The 21,665-nt window shown below is 39.4% G+C and overlaps 1 protein-coding gene across 10 annotated transcripts in view; it reads left to right on the top strand.

Annotated features, from left to right (window-relative positions):
• BTRC (beta-transducin repeat containing E3 ubiquitin protein ligase) overlaps window positions 1-21,665 on the top strand; it is a 160,922-nt gene that overhangs the window by 50,378 nt on the left and 88,879 nt on the right. For 6 of the 10 annotated variants that reach the window (XM_061636215.1, XM_061636210.1, XM_061636208.1 and 3 more), the window contains one exon: window positions 13,065-13,160. The exons of the other annotated variants lie outside the window; for them this stretch is intronic. In XM_061636215.1, coding sequence (XP_061492199.1) covers window positions 13,065-13,160 — 96 coding nt within the window. The remainder of the gene's footprint in view (window positions 1-13,064; window positions 13,161-21,665) is intronic. 10 annotated transcript variants of the gene reach the window in all.

Consider the following 21,665-nt stretch of genomic DNA (forward strand, 5'->3'; position numbering starts at 1 on the left):
GGGCAGTCTGCTTTTATGCAGAAGAAGAAGCTACTCCACTTCGGAATGTCAGAGAGGTTCTAAGGTATAGCGAAAACAACAGAAGTAGAAACAAATCTTACAACATAGCTGTCTTTTGACTTTCCTCAAGCCCCACCTCTTGCTTCAGATCCCTGAAGGGAAAGTGAGCTCCAGAGAGCTTCTTCTGCTTTGCTGTCTCCAACACACTCTAGCAATCTATTGAGAACCTAGACTGAAGACTTTCCTTATCTCAAGGGTTGATCCTAGTCTATGCTTTCAGAATTACTGTCTGCACTGAGTAATAGAAACTCACCGCTGCACTGGGAATAATCTGGCCCCTCAAATTGGAACTCTTATGTTGTGCCAACTTCATAGAATCATAGAATAGTAGAGTTGGAAGGGGCCTATAAGGCCATCAAGTCCAACCCCCTGCTCAATGCAGGAATCCAAATCAAAGCATTCCCAACAGATGGCTGTCCAGCTGCATCTTGAATGCCTCCAGTGTTGAAGAGCTCACTACCTCTAGGGAATGGGTTCCATTGTCGTATGGCTTATAAGTTTTGAGTTGGCAGCCTAACTTATTTTCATCAATACTTGAGTAAAATGTGTCCTTTTACTTGGTGGGGAGTGGGATGGATTTTATCTGCTAGAAATGCCTGATGTGAAGTCTTGTTTGTCTTGTTCTGACTTGAATATCTTTGAGAGGAAGATTAAGAGACTTCCCTATTCTATATTTCCTCCCTCCTCCATAATAAGCAAGTTTATATTCCCTTAATAATATGGGTTTTAAATAGCTTAGCATATATGCTCTCATTAGGCCAAGCATTTTATTATTTTTTTATTTATTAAATTTATATCCCACCCTTCCTCCCAGTAGGAGCCCAGGAAGTTTGAAATACATGGAGTAGAATATAAATAGGCTTTGTTCATGACACTGAAGAAGATGTAGGCTTTGAAGTCTAAGAAGTAGGGAGACAGCTACTTCTGAGCAGGTGTATGGTTTGGGAGTACTCCTTGATCTATCACTGTTGCTTGAGGCCAAAGTAGCCTCAGTGGCTGAATGCCTATTTCCAGCTATGTCTGATTTGCCAGCTGTGAGCCGTCCTGAAGAGAGATAACTTGGCTGCAGTGATCCATACTCTGATAACCTTCAGATTGGCCTACTGCAATGTGTTCTGTGTGGGACTTCCCTTGAAGACAGTTTGAAAGGTAAAATGGAAGCGAACACAGCAGCTAGTCTGCTGGTAGATGTTTCTGGCTAGATTCATATTACATCAGGCTTGAAGGATCTGCATAGGTTCCCAGTTTGCAACTAAACCAAATTTAAGGTGACGAGATTGATATACAAAGCCCTAAATGACTGGACCCAAATATCTGAAGGAGCACCTTCAGCCAACCGTATAAGGGCATTGGTATAAGGAGTAAGGTAGTCATTTAGGTACACTGGTCCCGGGTTGTTCAGAGATTGTATACGAACAGTAAAACCTTGATCGTGGCTTAGTAGCAGATTGGCAGCCAATGCTGATGCCTCAGTACAATGTATTATGCCGATAATGGCCAGTGCCCATCAGCAGTCAAGCTGCTTCATTCTGCAGCAGCTGCAGCTTCTGAATCAGCCTCAAGGATAGCCCCACTTGCTTTGAGATTATCAATGCTGAAGCCACTAGAGCCAAGCCATCTTGATCCAGGAACTGCTGCGGCTGGTGTATGAGCCACAGCTGGTAAAAGGCACTGCTAGACAGCAAGGCAACTTGAGCCTCGAATGACAGTGATGGATGCAGAAGTACCCAAAGTTGCACACCTTCTCTTTCAGAGAGAGTACAACCCCATCCAGAATATGTAATTGGGTGATCACCATTAATGAATGGTATATTGATTAAAATAATGTTATATAACCCCGCCTTGTGACTATTCAATGAAGGGCAGACTAGAAGTATAAAAAATAATAAATCCTGGACTGTTTGATCCCTGCTTAATATCAGTTTATATATATTGTTGCCCACTATTAAAAGTTCTATTTTTAGAACAGTGCTCACTATTTATTCTCCTGATAAGCAAAGGAACATCCTTTCCTTCCCAATGAACTTGTTCTAATATTGAGCGTTCAAGAAGTAATTTTCACTTACCTGGAGAAATCTGGTAATTTGGGCAAATTTGGAAAATACAATTTTTCGGTTGCCCAGTAAGTATTCATACCAGCGCTCACCAACCTAATGCCCTCCAGATGTTTGGGCTACAACTCCCATAAGTCCCAACCAACATGAACATACTGTAATGCCCTTATATCAATTTTGGAGAAGGTTCATTTAGAATGCCATGTAGAGTTCTGAATATCCTAACTCAAAATATATAAAAAGTGCAGCAACAACAACAAAAAGCAAAAGCAACCAAACTAATTAAGAAATCAGAGCACCTTCCTGTTGGAGAAAGGCCTAAAGGATTTGGGATTTTCTAGTTTAGAGAAAGAGGTGACTGGGAGAGTGATTTTTTGTAAGCTGCTTAGATTTTTTTTATATTAAGTGGCCTAAAATTCTTTTTGTTTCCTCTACACCATTTATAATTTTATACAACTGTAATTTATTTATTATTTACTTAAATAATTGTTTTTTTCCTTCAAACACTAGAAGTTGGGATCACAAAATGAGATTGGTGGGCAGTAGATTCATGACAGACAAAAATGACATGGGTTCTGTTAGCCATACAGACTTAAGTCAGTGGGACTTCTGAGTAAACCTGCATTTATTCTGCATTGTCTAATTCAGATAGATGCTGGAGGTACAGTGCTGGAAATGCCTCACTAAGGCTTTTAATGTAGGCATGTCCACTGATACTTTCTTTTTAGTCTGAAGTTGTTGTCCGTATTATCTTTCCATTGCAAAATCCTTGAATTTTGCAGATATCCATGCACTTTTAAATTACATTCTTGTTACATGGGGATTAAGGGCAGGCCAACAAGAGTGGACTTTATATACCCTAATTGTTGCTAAGAAACTCATACTGCAAGCCTGGAAGGGCAGATACTCACTAACTATTATGCAATGGTTTGATGACTTAAATAGCCTTGCTACATTTGAGTGTACCTTCTATAAACACCAACTTTGTCTGGATACATGTTTGGATAGCATATATTGATCTATATATGTAAACTAAATTAATGTATAGATGTTTAAATGTTTCGTTAATGTGAACTGATGGGTTTTTTCTTCTTTCTTTTTCCTTTTATCTTAATGAAGTTGCAATTAAAAACCAATAAAAATACTGCATGACTATGAATGGTATCTTCAGAAATGAAGAGAAGTTTTTATCCCTATCTCATAGTACGTGAACCAGGGGGCATCTAATGAAGCTGAATATCGGAAGATTCAGGACAGACAAGAGAAAGTCCTTATTCACAGTGTTAACCTATAAAATTAACTCCCATAAGTTGTAGTGATGGCCACCAACATGGATGGCTCTAAAAGAGGATTAAACAAATTCATGGTGGAGAGGGATGTCACTGGCTACTATCTATGCTGGCTGTGTTATATTTCCACTTTCAGCCGTAGTATGCCTCAGTATATCAGTTGCTGGGGATCATGAGCAGGAGAGTTATCTTGCACTCAATTCCAGCTTGTAGGCTTCCAATAGGCATCTGGTTGGCCATTGCAAGAACTGGGTGTCAGACTAGATGGGTCTTTGGTCTGATCCACTAGGACTCTTCTTATTTTCCTCTTCTTATGTTCTTAACAGGTATCTAGCTGAGAGACATTTCTTTTTTTCTCTTCATCCTGCCAGCTGATGGGGAATAATATAAATATGTCAAAGTACATTTCAGGGTTCAGTAGTAAGTTATATTTCAAACATAGCTGTTTTCTAGTAAATGTGTATAACATGCCTTTCTCTGTGGCTATTGTGCTTTCTTTTGTGCATATTTAAAATTTTAAAAAAGCTGTTGACAAGGTATATCTCAAACTTATCAGGCATGGATGAAGCAGATTATCTAGATCCATTCCAATCGGGCTTCAGGACTGGACATGGAACTGAAACAGCCTTGGTCGCCCTGGTGGATGATATGAGGAGGGTGCTGGATAGGGGAGAATCCACCTTCCTCGTCCTCCTGGATCTCTCAGCGGTTTTCGATACCGTTGACCACGGTATCCTTTTAGATCGCCTGGAGGGGATTAGGAATAGGGGGCACTGTTTTACGGTGGTTCCGTTCCTATCTCTCAGACAGGCACCAATGGGTGGCATTAGGGGATGAGGTTTCAGACCCTTGGCCTCTCAATTGTGGAGTGCCACAGGGTTCTATCCTCTCCCCCATGCTATTCAACATCTATGTAAAGCCGCTGGGGGCCATCATCAGGAGATTCGGGCTGCGATGTCACCAATATGCGGATGACACTCAGCTCTATCTCTCGTTTAAGTCCTCACCAGAGTTGGCTGTGGACACCATTTCCAAGTGCCTGGAATCCGTAAGTGGATGGATGGGAAGGAATAGGCTGAAACTAAATCGCGACAAGACCGAGGTGTTGCTCGTGGGAGACGGGCAGGCTGGGGGACATAGACCTGGTGTTCAGTGGGGTAAAATTGCCCCTAAAAGACCAGGTCCACAGCCTTGGGGTCATTCTTGACTCCCAGCTGTCCATGGAGGCTCAGATCTCGGCAGTAAGCCGGGCAGCTTGGTATCAATTACATCTGATAAGGAGACTGCAACTCTACCTTCCTGCCCATCTGCTCCCACGGGTGATACACGCCCTGGTCTCCTCTCGCTTAGACTACTATAATGCGCTCTACGTGGGGTTACCCTTGAAAAGGGTCCAGAAATTACAACTGATACAGAATGCGGCAGCACGCTTAATTAAGAACAGCCGTCGCCGTGATCATATCACTCCGGTGTTAGTAGATCTACACTGGCTACCAGTTGTTTACCGGGCCCAATTCAAGGTGTTGGTATTGACCTTCAAAGCCCTATACGGTTTCGGCCCAGTTTATCTGAAGGAACGCCTCCAGCATCACCAATTATGCCGCCTGACAAGATCAGCCACGCAAGACCTTCTCTCGGTCCCACCAGTTAAGATAGCGAGGATGGTGAGGACCAGAGAGCGAACATTTTCGATTGTGGCCCCCACCCTCTGGAATTCCCTTCCTTTTGACCTTCACCATGCCCCTTCCCTGATAGGTTTCTGCCGGGCCCTGAAGACCTGGCTGTTCAGGCAGGCCTATGGGATCTCTGGAGTGGGTTGCTTTTAATATTGGTATATTAATTATTGTTGGTGGTTTTCATTGGTTTTTATTGTATTTTATCATGTACATGTACGTTGCCTAGAGTGGCCGTTAATTCGGCCAGATAGGCGACTCACAAATAATTTTATTATTATTATTATATGTTCTCCTGTGTATATTTCCGGGGTTCCAATAATGGTGAAACATCTTTTGAAGAAATTATATATGAGAGAGCTGTTCTAATAATACAGTTTTCTGGACATAATTGGAAGTAAGTCGTCTCCATAGTCAGAAGATCTATCAGCACAGTAAAAATACTAGGGACTGAAATCCATATAGTGTTGCTCACTCTGATTCTGCTCCAGTGGTTCTGGTAAAGTACCTTCAGGTTATTTACAGTGAGATTATAAAACCAAATCTTAATTTTTTGGGGGTGGGGGGTTAACAGCAAAAGCCCATAGCATCAGCCCCCTAGCTGGTCGCTCACTTGTCCCCCATTTATGAATGTACTTAGGTGGCTCCCAACTGTTTACAAGACAGCAGAGGTGAGATCTTTGATTGACAAGTTAGAAATGCATTCGATCATTCCCTCTGCCAGTCTCTGGTTCATGCTGTTAAAAATGTCAGCCTCTCCAAGTTTGAATGGCAGCCTGAGGGCCTCCAAAGCTTTTTGTTTTCTGAGATGGAAACACAAATTGGATGTGTGCCTGAGCGCGCCATCCTGGGCTGTAATTTCATCTTTTAGCTAAGAACCACAAGGTACATGAACAAAGCACCCTGTAAACAATAATACTGGAGAAAAAAATAAACAAGGTCGTGTTTCTGGTACGTTGATCCACTGGTGTCCTGACCTCTATCACGTTGAACATCTCCTCTCTGATTGCTGCTCCCTCTGGCATTTCAATGAGAGGGAGAGGCTGACATAGGGGATTTACCAAGATTTAAAGTTGCAGTGATGTTGTTCATTCCTTGTATTGGCTATGAAATATTGAACTGCCACAGTCTCTGACACTCAGTTTTAAGCAATGGTCCTCATTTGAAAGGGAACTCTATTCAGACTGTGAGATTCTTTCTTTTCTTCCTCCCCCACCAACCCCTCACCCTCCCTGACAAAACTGAAAATAGTAACTGTGAAGGAGAGAAATGAAAAGAAATCAGCAGTTTGATATTCGTACCTAAACACATCCATTGTGGCTAAAGATTAGCTGTACAAGAGTTTATAGAGCAAAATGAATGAATATATTGCTCGAGGGAATGTATAGTTGAGATGTGTGTGTTGTGTTATTTAAAGTATAGTTAAAGGGGGGTATACCTGTATTCTTACTCTCTGAAATGCATCAGGCAGACATGACACATGTGAAAGGTATGTTCCAAGCACTTCCATGGCAAAAAAAAGGAACTGTTACCTCCTGCCTGCCTTCCTGTTCAGTTCTCACTCCCTTTTATGTGGCAATTGAACAAGTGCAGGAAACCCTGTGGTATCTGTTGCCATAACTTGTGATGTGTCTCAAGAAAAGCTGAGTAATGTACACCTACTATAGCATCTATGTTTGTATCAAGAACTCTGAAGATGCCAAGAATCAGAAGCTACTGATTTCTTATTACTTCCCTGACCTTGATTACTTTCTGTATACTGACTCACAACTAAATGTACCACATTATTTGTCATTCCGTTGTGAAGAAATCTTTTGTATACTTCATTCTTGCCAAGCTAACGTGTTCCAAGAAAGCTGCTATTTGGGAACAGGAGGGAAGTGTAATTGTTTCTGGCTTGTCTGACATTCCAAAGCACAATCTCAGACCATTGGTTATGTTGGCTGGGGCTGATGGGAAATGTAGTCCTAAACATCTGGAGGGCACCACATTATCTACCCTGTGCTGTATTATTAAAGTTGTAAGATATGTCTTTTTAAATATAAAATCAGTTCGATTTAATAGGATTTTGCACACAGTTTTTAACTTTTACCCCACCTTCCATCTAGCATCTTGCATCTGACATTTCATCACCTAAACACTGTTACACACTTGGCATTAATCCTCCTGACAAAAATGGGCATGCTCTTAGTAAAATCCTCCACATCACTTAAATATTGGCACAAATTATTATAAACAGCCACTAACTTACAAATGGTCATAATCAATGGCTTCTTCAATAGAATAATCCCAACTCCAACCCTGCATGAATGCCAGCATTATATAATATGCATGGTTCTACCTGAGAAGCTGTATTCAAAAGTCTTGCTAGTAGTGGACTTTAATCATATTTAAAAGGAAGCCTCCTGTGTACACAAGAGTGGATTTTCCTTCTTTCCTTGTTAGAAGTCAGAAAGCTATTCTGACAAATGGCATATGTAGTGCCAACCGGATGGGGTATAGGTACTCTTAAAGCTAGCACCGAGTTCCTGAGGATTGTGAACATCTGCTTAGAGGTATTGCAGAGCTCCACAATGCACTAATTGAATTACTCTTTTTCTGGAGTTGCAAACTGCGCTAATTGAATTAGAACCAGCTATTGTGTGTGTGTGTGTTTTAAATGAGCAAAACCAAAGCTTTGTGGGGAAGGAGAGGCATGAGGAGACATCATGTGTACTGTGCTGCTATCTAATGGTTGTTTATGGTACTGTGTGACTGTCAGAAAGAGAAAGCATCTTGTCCTTTTAACATAAGAAAGGAGTAGCTGAATTGAGGCTGTAAGGATTCTAGCACAAGTTTTTTAAATCACAGGCTTCAGTAATGAGAGCAGGCTTCACTGATTACACCAGTTATTTTTCAAAACCCTTGCCTTTAAAAGGTAGCCACACAAAATGTACTTTCTGAGATGGTTTGTTGTTGTTGTTATGTGCCTTCAAGTCAATTACGACTTATGGCGACCCTATGAATCAGTGACCTCCAAGAGCATATGTCATGAACCACCCTGTTCAGATCTTGTAAGTTCAGGTCTGTGGCTTCCTTTATGGAATCAATCCATCTGTTGTTTGGCCTTCCTCTTTTTCTACTCCCTTCTGTTTTTCTCAGCATTGTTGTCTTTTCTAGTGAATCCTGTCTTCTCATGATGTGTCCAAAGTATGATAACCTCAGTTTCATCATTTTAACTTCTAGTGACAGTTCTGGTTTAATTTGTTCTAACACCAAATTATTTGTCTTTTTCGCATTCCAAGGTATGCACAAAGCTCTCCTCCAACATTTCAGATGAGCTGATTTTTCTCTTATCTGCTTTTTTCACTGTCCAACTTTCACATCCACAAATAGAAATTGGGAATACCATGGTCTGAATGATCCTGACTTTAGTGTTCAGTGATACATTTTTGCATTTGAGGACCTTTTCTAATTGACTATCCTATTCTTGCAAATATTTATCCCCTTAAATGGTCCCACTTTCTTTATGTGTCATAGAGAAAAATGGATTGGGCATGCACCGCATGGAAAACTCCTATTGATCACAGAAATAGCCCTTCTCTGTAGCCAGTTAAGCAATGTCAGGACATTCTGTTAAATGTTTTGCGTTACAAGCAATGTCTTTAGCAGAGTATCTTCTGCATATCTCTTATGAAATGACAGCTAATTAAAATATTTCAATGTACCACAAGCTTGGGAAGTTTTGATAAAAGCTTAAGTGTCTTCCCTTTTAAGTCATTGTTGATTACAGTTTTAGAGTTTCATGTAGAACTGATATCTTGCCTCATTCCAAACAATGCAGACAAGATTTGGATAAAACTATAGCTTTCTTTTTGCAGAAGTGATTAGGTGTCAGTGAACCCCTTCATAGTATACTGTCATGAGCCATTCTGCCTTCATATAGTCACACGTCCTATTAATGGATTGTGCCTTCAGAGCTGTTGGTTTTGTTGCAAAAATAGCTAAATATATTTACAGGTTTACTTAAGATGATTGCAGTGCAAAATGGGAGACTCTACTGTAAATTACCACAATGCTATTTCTTGGATTAATGGTTGTTGCAAAATAATATTTCAGTGGATCTAATAGAGACTTTCCAGTGGTAAAACTTCCTTTTTGTAAGTTTTCCATTTCAAAATATGTTAGTATAATTTCCTATAACTTTGAATAACATCAGTATATAGCAGCGTAAATCTACATCTCTTTTTGTGTTTACCACTAGGTTGGTAACTGAAAATCTGAAATTGCACTTCCACACTTTTGTGATTTAGACGATTGAAATGGAGTTTGTCTTCACTGGTAGAAGTTTAATGGATAATTCATTCTGTGGGGTGATTAGGATCAAAATATCTCAGTCTTTCAATAGTTTCCTTTTCAGGCCAACCCTAACATTGCAAATAATTTCCACTGAGTTCAGTGGCACTTTCTATCTGAAAAGTTAAGCCTAGGGCTGTAATTACTAGGTGTAGTTCTTTGAGGGGTGGTAAACCTTTGTCTTGGCCTTACACTTCAGACTGCAAGTGAGAGCCTCACATGAGTGAATGCTACTTTATATTCTTCCACACACACACCCCTATTCTTATAGGAAACAAGTATGTCAGGGACATGGTTAGGATAAAATCCTTCTTCCCCACATCTAATTGTTTGTTTTTATTTATTTATTTATTAAATTTATATCCCACCCTTTCTCCCAGTAGGAGCCCAGGGGCTATGTGGAGAGAATTTCAGTAAGGAAGTCTAGTAGATTATGTGAGCCCACACCTGCAGCCTAACATACAGTCTGGTCACACATTTATCAACACAATGAGTAACTATGCATGCTTACTTGGGTGTAAACATCATTAAAATGTAGCATGGTTTAATTCCAAATAAACTTGTGTAACACTGTGCTGTTAGTATGCTGCCAGACTTCCATTTTCAAGTATTCCATGAGTTTTCAGGCCTTTAATATATCAGAATATGAAAGATCTCACATGTTTAGGGCTGGAAAAAAATGAAAGGTTCTTAGGCACAAGCAGCAGTTTTAAATTTCTTCCCCGATTTTGCCTTAAATAAGTTGCTGCTGCCCTAATTTTCAACATCCAGATGTTGCTTTAGATGCCTACTTCTTTTTCTTTTTCGGTAAATATTGCATCAGCAAACACAGTCTCCAGGTTGCTGCGTGCACAGGGCTTTGTCAAAGAGAACTCTCCTAAACACCTGTGTGTCACTCAGCTGAAATGTCAATTTACCAAGCCAATAATAGCATGAAGCAGTTCTTAAGGGGTGGAGATATATATTTATAGTGTTTCCCTTCAAGGATGAAATCTTAATTTTGCAGAAGTTACAAGTAAACATGAGTTGTAAAAACTGGAGCCCTTATTACTTCATTGAACAGAATGGCATTTGGCATGGGTATCATTCATTAATTTCAGCAAAACATGGTTTTATTAAGGAAGCCTCACTGCCTCCTGCTGGTTGAAGTTTACCAAAGTAAGTGTTTTCTGTAGAAAGTCTAAGTCTCCTTAATGCCTGTAGGGGAGAGTTAAGTTGTAAGTGGTAAAGAATCTATTCCATACACAGTGCAAAAAGCTTTTTAAAATAATCTATTTCTGAAGCGAAATTGTCCTGGGACCAGCTCTTGATATAAAAATTCATAGAAACCTGTTTTTTTTTCCCTGAGTGTGGTAACTCCTTGCCTTAGTGCAGTAGCGTTAGAATTCACATTGGCCAGGTTGTTCTGTAAATTAAACACTGACAGCTCCCCTCAGGGGAACAGCCAATGTATTTATGATGATGTGCTGATTACACAAAATACACTGCAAGCAGAAAACAGCTGCAGAGAACAAACCTCTTAAAAGAATACAATTACAAATAGCACCCTTAGTATTTCTCGTGGTGAGGGTAAAATACAGCATAATAATGTAAGTTGGTTTTTTTTAAGCTGGCTTTGCAAGAGATGGGAGAACTAAAGGGGGGAACCCTTAAATCGATAATTGGATTTGCATGTAATTCCAGTGTTGCTTGCATGTTTAACCTATTCCTAATAGTGAGGAAGAGCAAGCTTGTGTTTCCTGAGTCATACCTTTTCCTCTAGGTTTCTAACTAGTCAGTACAGGCAGGCCCCACTTATACGGCAGGTTCCGTTCCGGACTGCCACCGTAAAGCGGAAATCGCCGTAAAGCGGAACCCATTGAGAATAATGGGCGCGTCGTGTGAAAATGCAGCAAAGTGCCGCAAAAGCGCAAAACTGGCTTTAAAGTGGGGAATTGAAAGCCGCCGCATTAGCGGAATGCCAGAAAGCGAAGCGCCGGTAAGCGGGGCCCTACTGTAACTCCAAGATAAAACTTAGCCACTGATTCAGTATCTTGGTTCAATCCCTGTATTTATGTGCTCTTGGTGTCAGATAGTGTCTAATGGTAAAAATAAAGCTAGTTGTTGATTTGTACAGTGGTGTATAGTATACATTGCTGTTGCCAGCATCATTTGGGGGATGGAAGATCAGGGTGCCTTTTAACCTTGCGTTAAGATCACGTTGCATAGTGAAGTGCTGAGTCAATCTACCTGGGGGTTCCTTAGCAGTAGGAGTTACAGTTGTAAAGGCAAGGTGCTAGTCAAGATGGAAACCATTGCTAGCATCAGACATTGTGACTTTATCTTACTGATAAAATAATGTACAAAAAGATTAATAAAATTCCAAAAATGCTTGACACAATAATTCTAAATAGGCCATACATCATAACTCTATTATTAATGTATTTAATTTATATCCTGCCCTTCCTCCCAGAAGGAGCCCAGGGTGGCAAACAAAAACACTAAAAGCAATTTAAAACATCTTAAAAGAAAAGACTTTAAAACATATTAAAACAAAGCATCTTAAAAACATCTTTTAAAAAACAACTTTAAAAACATCTTAAAATGCAATTCCAACACAGATGTAGACTGGGATAAAGTCTCTACTTAAAAGGCTTGTTGAAAGAAGAAGGTCTTCAGTAAGCATTGAAAAGATAACAGAGATGGTGCCTGTCTAATATTTAAGGTGAGGGAATTCCAAAGTGTTGGTGCCACAACAATGAAGGGCCGCTTCCTCTGTTGTGCAGAACAGACCTCCTGATAAGATTCAGAGTGCAGTGATTGACTGGGTATATAAGAGGTAAGATGATATTTCAGCTATCCTGGTCCCAAACTGTGTAGGGCTTTGTAAACCAAAACTAGAACCCTGAACTTGGCCCGGTAGCTAATGGGCAGCCAGTGCAATTCTTTCAGCAGCGGGGTAACATGTTGGTGATACCCTGCCCCAGTGAGCAGTTGCACTGCCACATTTTGCACCAGGCTGAAGCTTCCAAACCAACCTCAAGGGCAGCCCCACATAGAGTGCATTACAATAATACATCCTGGAGGTTACCAGTGCATCGACAACAGTGGTCAGACTATCCTGGTCCAGAAACAGCTGCAGCTGTCTTACTGGCCAAACCTGGTAAAAGGCATTCCTAGCCACTGAGGTCACCTGGGCCTCTGGTGACAATGATGGATCGAGGAGCATCTCCCTGGCTTTATAAATTATAAATTACATCCACTTCAGTAGACCTGATACTTCCCCCTGTACAGGGTTATTTCCAATCTCTCTCATTCCTTGTTAAATATATTACTTTGATTCACATTCACAATTGTTCTAAATACTTCATTCTTACATTTTATCATAATTAAGCATTTATAAACAAGTGACTCAAAATTCAAAACACTAATCAAGAGTATCAGACCAAAAGAGATGAGCATATAAATATATTTGACATTTTGTCATGTGCAACTACTAGATTAATGCTTTCAATCTTTCACCTAAAAATGTATATGGGTTAAATGCACCTTGCAGTTTATTTTGAACTGAAACAATAAACTCCATTTCTCAGTAAAGTTATCCTGTTAACTTTCTCTGATCTTTATTATGTTAGTTAGTCACATAAGCAATAACCCAGATTCTTGTTATCCAGGCCTTTATTGAAGATGGATCTGTTTTTTCCATTGCTGACATATATTCATCCAGGCTGCTGCTAATACATAAGTTGTCATCTCAAGACCTTCCTGAGGTACAGCTCCTTTAAGACATCTAAGCTGTATACGTAAAGGCAGCAGCAAACAGTGAGATAAGGCTACGCTTCTCACCTGACCTCTGTCCAACTGAGTTGCTGCAACCTATCAGGATGGGGGGGGGCAGTGGTGATGGCGCAGTGGTGCACATGTACTAGTGGAGCCCAATCCAACACTCCCGCTGGCTTGTTTGTTTGTTTGTTTATTTATTTATTATACTTGTATACCGCCCCATAGCCGAAGCTCTCTGGGCGGTTTACAGTAACTATTTGCACTGCACCAACTTTGCTGCTGCTATGCCCCTCCCCTCTCCTCTCCATCCCAGTATGCTGCAAACACTCAGCTGGACGGAGGTCAGGTGAGTAGCACAGCCCCACCGTGCCATCTGCTGCTGCCTAAAGGGTCTTTTGGTTATTTGCATCCAATGATATTTCTTATTTCTGTACAGATTGAGTTCCAGTTGCAGGTGCTGAATACCACTTGAATAACAGCTTAGACTTCTAGCTTTAGGAGTGAAAAAACAAACCACCCACTGCTCCTGGTACAAGCTAATTTTATTATGCATACCAACCAATGTGGGCTTTAAGATCTGTGGGGGAGGACCTATTGGTGCTCCCACCAATGACCAGTCCTGGGGGGAGGGGGATGAACTGCAGCAGGGCTTTCTGTATAGCAAAATGGAAATGGAATGCCTTCAAGTCGATTCCGACTTATGGCAACCCTATGAATAGGGTTTTCATGATAAGCAGTATTCAGAGGGGGTTTACCATTGCCTTTCTCTGAGGCTGAGAGGCAGTGACTGGCCCAAGGTCACCCAGTGAGCTTTATGGCTGTGTGGGGTAGCATCTTTTAAATGGAATCTGAAAATATTTTTATTCACCCAGGTGTTTGGTACCTGAAATCTTTAGCAGCCTTGGAGGTTGTTTTTTTGTTTTGGATTGTAGTGGGGTGGGGGCGAATCTGGTAGATGTCCTCTTGCAAGAGGTATGAGTCATCATGGAATTCTTCAGCTTAAATAAAACTTTCAAAATCAAGATGTAATATTTCTGTTGAATGTTAAAACAATTAACATTTTGGGGATGGATTTGGGATTAAAGTATATCTAGCACAGTAATAAAGTGTGTTGCAAATAAGAACATGACGCGAGTTATGCATAACTTAGGTAGTTCAGGATATATTTCATTTCATTTTTAATTATACATTTTAAGGGTTTTTACAAGGAAACTGAAACAACAATTACAAATATACCTAGAGTGTATGAGAGAGCTGTCAGCTCCTGAATACTTAAGGTACTTAAGTGCATTTTTAAGCATTTAGCAAACAGGAAAAAATGAAAGATGAAAATGAAATCTACATTATTTATATGTGTTTATCTTTATAAATAGAGTGTAAAATGTCATGGTCTAGCAGAAGTGAAAGAAACTCATGTTCATGGAGAAGTTCAGAAAATGAATATTGTTATAACAGTAGTAACACCAAGTTTTTAAAAGGAAGATAGCATTACACAGTAAGAGTCATAGTAATTGCAGACAAAATTAGCCACCCTGAACCACTGTCGTTTAAACAGAAAATAATATACTGTTTTCTCCTCTTAGGAATCCATATGTAATACACACTGTTTCTGATTATAAACTCATAGAATGTTTATTTTTTGTTATTTCCCCCAAATTTTACAAACTCTATTTTTCCCTCTTACTGGACTTCCGAAAAATTGGGTGGTATGAACAGAAGCTCTTTTCTTGATTGCACTGCAGTGACTATATAGCTCTGCTCCTTTTTTAGCCTGGCCTTGCCCAAACTATTTTATAATGTTAGTTGTATATTTTTGCTAAAATCCGATCTGTTTTAAAGCGGAGGTTTCTCCCCCAGATTATTAGGTATGTGAGCTTTTGACTTGGAATGCTGATGAAGAAGTCTAGTGCCATGGCTGTCCTCCTCACTCAGTTAAGTTAGTTGCTCATACAGAATGCTGTAAGACGCATAAATGATTGTGTTTAAGCATCAGAAATTCTGCATTCTTGTTGCAGTGTTGAACTAGCATCTATAAAACATATTCCAAGGATAAGTTTTCTATTTGAATATGTAGGAAAATATGCCTAAATTCCAAGGCATGCATTTTTTTAAGATTCAACTGAGATAACCATACTGCTGCATACTGATCAGAAACACTTCTATCACCCTGAAATAAACAAAACTAAATCAATTGTCTCATCTGTGTGCCTCAAGTGAGTTATAATGAACTCATATTGGTCTCTTGGCCTTCTAAGAGTGTTTTGAGCCTTCTGAGTTTGTCTTGCTCTGACATCTATCCCATGTGGCAACACAGAGACTTGCATAATCACCCCACTTTAATCAATAGAATAATTGATAAACCAGCTAAGATTTAAACTGATTATCTCCCCAGTGGAGCTCCCCAAGGGGCCTGGGTCTCTCTAAATTTTTGACGTCTGTTGTGTACCTTGTGTATGAAGTGTGGTTTGAATTATCTGTTTTTATTTGCTTAATGATGGGAGGGTGTTGAAGTCAAATGTTTAATTAACCCAGCAATGGGCTGCTCTGTCTCTTACACACACACACACACACACACACACCCAGCTGATTGAGATTTCTCTCAGAGAATACTGAATAGGAAGGATAATGTGGCACTCAGACGGAAGATTGCTTTTTCATTCCATTTGCTGGGTCACTGCTTTGAATGCATTATTGGATGAAAGGCATTCAACCCGGGGGGGTGGGGCGGGAGGGAAGCCCAGCATTTAAGTACATTTTGTTTCTTTCCTGGTCCCCTCCCCATCCAGAAGTTAACTAAAACAGATATGTTGTAGGTTTAATAGGCCATTCATGTCCAGGCAAGAGAGCGTGAATAGTGGCTTTTAATACACTCTGGCTTAATGCTGTACAATTTTCTTTAAAAACCAAAATTCTGACTGGCTTTAAGGAACAAGACCTCTTAGGTGCACATATAACAGTCACATATGTGCCTTTCATGTTAAAGTTGTTTGATGGAACCATAGGGAAACTAACATCCCCTGTCCCAGTCATTGGGGAAATGTTTATTCTTTTTGAAACACTTGATGGATAGATTTCTTTCCAAAGTCAGAATTTTGTTAATTGAAACCCCTGTTTATAAGGATTTACAGTACAGTACGGTAAAATGAGCAGTGGATAAATTTCAGTACAATACATGAATGATGCATTATAAGTTGGCACCATTATATGATTCACATGGAATTTTGTTCCATGCTGGGTGAAACATATTGGATTCCTCCATAGCTTTTTGTGTGCGTGCTTGGAGCCCTCCATGTGCTGCATCCTGAAAACAGAGTAAGTTAGAACAGGAAGAAAAGCTTCTGTGTCTGTGTGTATGTGTGCAAAACCCTGTATCTTTTACTGTGGTGATCTGCCACATCCCTCAAGCACAATGCATTAGTAATCTGCTGTCTTTGTGCTGGGTGTGGGGGTCAGCTGCTGCTTTAACCTGGCCAAGCAGCCTCTCTCAATCACTACACAATGAGCAAGGTGAAGCAGTAGTTATATCCTCTAATGATATGTAGTAGCTTTCTCCACAGTTCTTCTCCCCCTTCCCACCGTGCTCCCTCATCTTTAGTAGCAGGTCCCCCAGTGAACCTTAAATTACTGTGGAATCTTTCACACTCTTCTAAAATGTATGTGGGTCTAAAGGGATGGGCATAAAATGTAGCATAGTAGACAATCTTCTGAACAGGATAGGGATGCATTTTGCAGTAAAACAGTAGTGTACAGTCCTACCCTTTATTTTAAACAGCAAAACTGATTTCTAGACTGTAGGCTTCCAAGGGGTGTACATAATTGTACACTGCTTCATGAAGGCAGGTAACCAGAAAGCAGATACATCAGAAAGGGAGATGGATGAGGGGAGGGACCATCACAAGTTGAGAAGGGGGGAATGGGAACAGCAGCTTTAAGCCTTGGAACGAATGCTTTATATTTTGGCATAGAACATAGTTTCTGGTGCGGTGCAGGTAGTAAGGAAATGTGGTTGCGGATCAGCCAGAAAGTAGAGAAGGATTAATCAGTCTATTTCTGGTTTGTGTCAGTTTTGCAGATGTTCATTCATAAATCTGTTCTGTTTCTGTATTAATATGCACATTTTAATATGATTCAAAATTTGAATTTAAATATTTATCACAAAAATAAGTATTTAAATAATATCTTATTCACATTTCTAAATGCATTTTATATTAAAATACATTTTGATGCCTTTAATGCATACTTTTTAAAATTTAGAACTTCACTGCAAAATTCACAGAAGTTCAAAATCTGAAACATAATCATGTTCCAGTCTGCACATTAGTCCAGGATGTGTGGATCAGGTTGCACTGGAATTTACAGAAATTGAATTCCTTAAGCATTTTTACTGGAAACTCCTCAAGATGAACTTACAACATAGCGATCTGAGGAGTTGAGCCAACCAAGAGCAGTTATTTCCAGCAGGGGACCACAAGACAATGCTTATCAGCTCCGTCTTGCATTTCTCTCTAGAAATAACTGTTCTTTGCTAGCTCAGTTCTTCAGATTGCTATGCTGCAAATAGTTAGGTACAACATACAAAGAGCTGGGCAAGGAGGGACATTAAACTAGAAACAGGCGTCAACTGGAGCATGTATATACTTGAGTCATAACATTCATGCATTTTCAGCACTCAGTTCTACCAAGTTCTGCGTCTGAATCCCCATTCTCACGGCAGTTTTCTCTTAGCAGAATGACCTGGTTGCTTTAATCAAAGGGTTGCCTTGGATCTGAAGGTGATCTTGTGGGAGAGGCATTAGGACACCAGGCAGGGAAGCAGGTTTGCACAGCAAATGTGTAGTATGTTACAAGGTCATGGGAATCTAAAGATGGTATATGATGTAAGCACTAGAAAAACAAATTCTGGATAGGTTTTATGGGGCAGAGGTGTGGGGAGATATGAGGTTCCAGGTAATTTAAGGGGCATTAGATCTGGCCTCATGTTTCAGTTGGAAATATTGGAGTAAAAGTTAGAAAGTTGTATTTGGAAAGATTGATACAGAATGTGCAGAGCCTACCTCATTTTTTTCAAATGCCTGCAGTTCCCATGCAGATGAAGCCATTATACTGAGAAGAGGAGAATCTGTATGTAGAGCATTTTAATATAAAAAACCTCCTCGGACCTATTGGCTCCTTCTGCCTCTTATTGGTGATAGAAATATGTTTTTGATACCCCTGTGATCTGTCACTATTGGTTCACAGCCTGGTTCTGTGCTGTTCTTTCTCTGCTCAGAAAGTGCTCAGAATATTCAGGAAAACAACTCTTTTTAGTCTTCACCAGAGCTCATAAAATTTTTGAATTGCCCTGCAGAGAGGAGAATGAAAGTGACCAATTCATAGATGCGGTCTTCTGTGTACTGGAATCCAGCATTTTTGAAAGTATTGTGTGTTCAAACAAAGGAATCAAAGTGGAACAAACAAGCAAAGAATAATTCCAATTGTTTGTGATCTAGGCCTTCCCTTTCCCTCCCACTTTTCTATACTTCTGTTCGAAGTTAAAGCTGAGCCCGCAAATTGTACCTTTCAACATTTTGCTATTATGGAAAGCCAAAAGTGGATTTACTTAAAATTTTAAGGAGGAATTTTAAGGAAAAAAACTAGGAGAGAAAATGTAAGAGATGCGGGGAATAAAAATAGAGGTTTAGATAGACAGCTTAAAGATAACTTACCATTGGTATTGTAGTTTACCTATTATCATATGATTCTAAAAACACACTGGTAAATATGGTTCTACAGCTTTCAGCTATAAAAATGTATGATGTAAAAATGAACAAAAATAAATGTTTGAAAAGAATTCTAAAATTGACTGTTTATGTGGAAAACCTGTAAATGATTCTTTTATGTTTCTGTAGTTCTGATCTAACCTCTTGTTAGGAAAATTAACAAACAGCTCTGCTTAATGCAGATGTCTGAGTTACAAAAATAACCAGATGTCCTGATTAGCAGAAGCAAATGTTCTTCATTCAATATGTGGAAAATTATATTCAGAGGTTCTCTAGATGTATATTTGTATAACTAAGATGCTACCAAAATGAACTGGCTAACTAGCATGCAAGGTTTGAAACCTTGAATATTTTAAAATGTACCGCTTCTGTTTCCTTTTAAATTCCTGGAAAAGAAATGTGAAGCAGGATTTTCTTTTTAAAGAGACTATGTTTGTTAGATGAAACTTATTACTGTTAAAATAATCTAGGCTGCTTCTTTTTATTAAAAAAAATCTGATTATGTTAATCTTAAATCATTGTGAGAATATTTTATCATTTTCACATACATGGAGCCTTTTAGACATCCAAGTGTATTATACTGAAGTATTCCAGCTATTTTAACTGTATTTTTTGATGTTAATAATTTGAAATGAACAAGAGTGACTCTGATTTGCCCTATGATTTGGTGAAATTTTTATATCCAGCTCCGTTGCAGTGAATGCTAGTTGCAGTGAATGCAGTGAATTAGATATGACTAATAATGATATAAATATAGTATTCACTTCATAAGATAACATGATTCAATGTGGTAAGAAGATTACAATTTTGTTCTGCCCCCCCCTCCATACACACCTCAATACTAATTGCCTATTTGTTTCTTTAAAACTTCTGTAAAAGCTCAGGAGTTACTCATGAGCTCCTGTATTCTACATTTATAGGAAACAAACCCATTTCTTATAGAAGTGGATCAGATTACTAGGGAGGCTACCTGTAATGTTTGTTTCATTCACATACTTTCCCCTTAATGTAAATTGGAGCCTTATTTGCCTAAATATTAAGTGTCTTATGAGTATAGTGTCTTACTATTTAAATGAAGCTCCTAAGAGCTAGAAAGTGTAGCCAGCATTTCTGATTTATTGCAATGTGTTGAATGTTCCGAGAGCAGATTGTTGACACAGCTGAACCACATCCCTCTTGTTAAGAATAATCCCTAAGGTTCAAGCTAATCTCTATAGTTTGGTGAACTTGTCTGTGGTTTGTTTCTGTTTGACATTGCTTCCTGATTCTTCTCTTCAAATCCCTAACTTTGCAAAGGCTGTGTTTTAGTCATAAATACACTTTTCCTCTTGTGATAAGAATGAAGTCTGTTAAATGGTTTAATTGGGTGTTGAGCCCATAATTTTTGTAAAGAACTTTACATTTACTTTTACATGAGCTGTGTCAGTTTTCATACTAGTGCGTTTTGAAAGAGCTGAGATTTATAAACTGCCAAACTGCATTTATGAAATCGGGATGCTGATGGTCCCTTTACAGTAGCAAGGCTCTAGGACTCATCTATCACTTACAAAGGTTATTGGAAAGGGACTATAAGAGTTTTACTCCCCTACAACTATTAGATTGGCATTTATTTCCCTCCTTCTCTTTAATCCATATTTTGGCAGAGTCACAAAGTAATTCAAATGAATTTTTCCAACCCTCTCTTGCTCACCCTTTGCTGTGTCTCACAAGATGAGGAAATCCAATTTGGGCACAAAAAAATCTTGCCTGGAATACTGGCAACCAAACATGAGCCTACCAAAGTGCCTGGAATGTTGTGTTTGAACTTATAAATTGTCCTTGGGTACTTATGAAATTAGTTGCAAACTGACTGTGCTGCCGCTGTGTCTCAGTTTATAGACCAGAAATACTCATGTCAGGCTATACATGCTTAATCCCTACCAGTGCATTTTATTTCTCTTCTCTCTTCACTCATCCTCCCACAATATTCTTGTGTTTGAACTAATGTGTATTCATATATGTTGACTTGCATAAGTCCTACTTGTTTAGAAGAGATTTGTTTGTCACCAGGAGCTCTGCTAAAATGGGGACTGCACATGACAAGTCATTTGTAACTGATTTTCTCCCCCAAAAGCAAGCATGCATTTTCCTTATTGGATGCAGGTTTTAAAGGCAATAGCATGTTTTAAAGACCAATTCTGGCCTCTGGGATAATGACAAGTGTTTTGCCTGCATAAACAATATATATTTTTGCTTTGAGGTCCCCACACACCTAGTTTCCCTCAAGCTCATCATCTCTGTCAGGTTAATCAATAGGCACCGTATGGCAGAGGGTCAGTAATCAGTGTCATCATGCCTTTAAATCGTGTTGAAAATTTGCTTAAAGCCTGGGCCAATTAACATCGAGATGATGAATGGATGGGTAGATGGGAAGAGCCTTGCGCTTGGGGGCTTTGTGCGAAGGAGATGCTCAGCTGTTGAGCAGCCGACACCAGCGAATAAAATCAGCCATTCATGTGAGCTCAGTCCACCCACTCTTAATGATAATGTCAATCTAGCAAAATATATACACATTGGAGTTGTCATGAGTTCATAAATCAAAGGAGTTTGTCAAAGGCATTCAGATTAACGAGGCAGCAGCAATAACAAGTCAAATTTGCATAGTGAATTGCCCGAATCTCAGTAAATTATGATCCTGTTTTTCATTTGATTATTTGCTAATGTCTCAAGAGAGAGAATGATTATATTAGCATG

Source organism: Rhineura floridana, chromosome 7 (assembly GCF_030035675.1).
Source record: "Rhineura floridana isolate rRhiFlo1 chromosome 7, rRhiFlo1.hap2, whole genome shotgun sequence".
Taxonomy (NCBI): domain Eukaryota; kingdom Metazoa; phylum Chordata; class Lepidosauria; order Squamata; family Rhineuridae; genus Rhineura; species Rhineura floridana.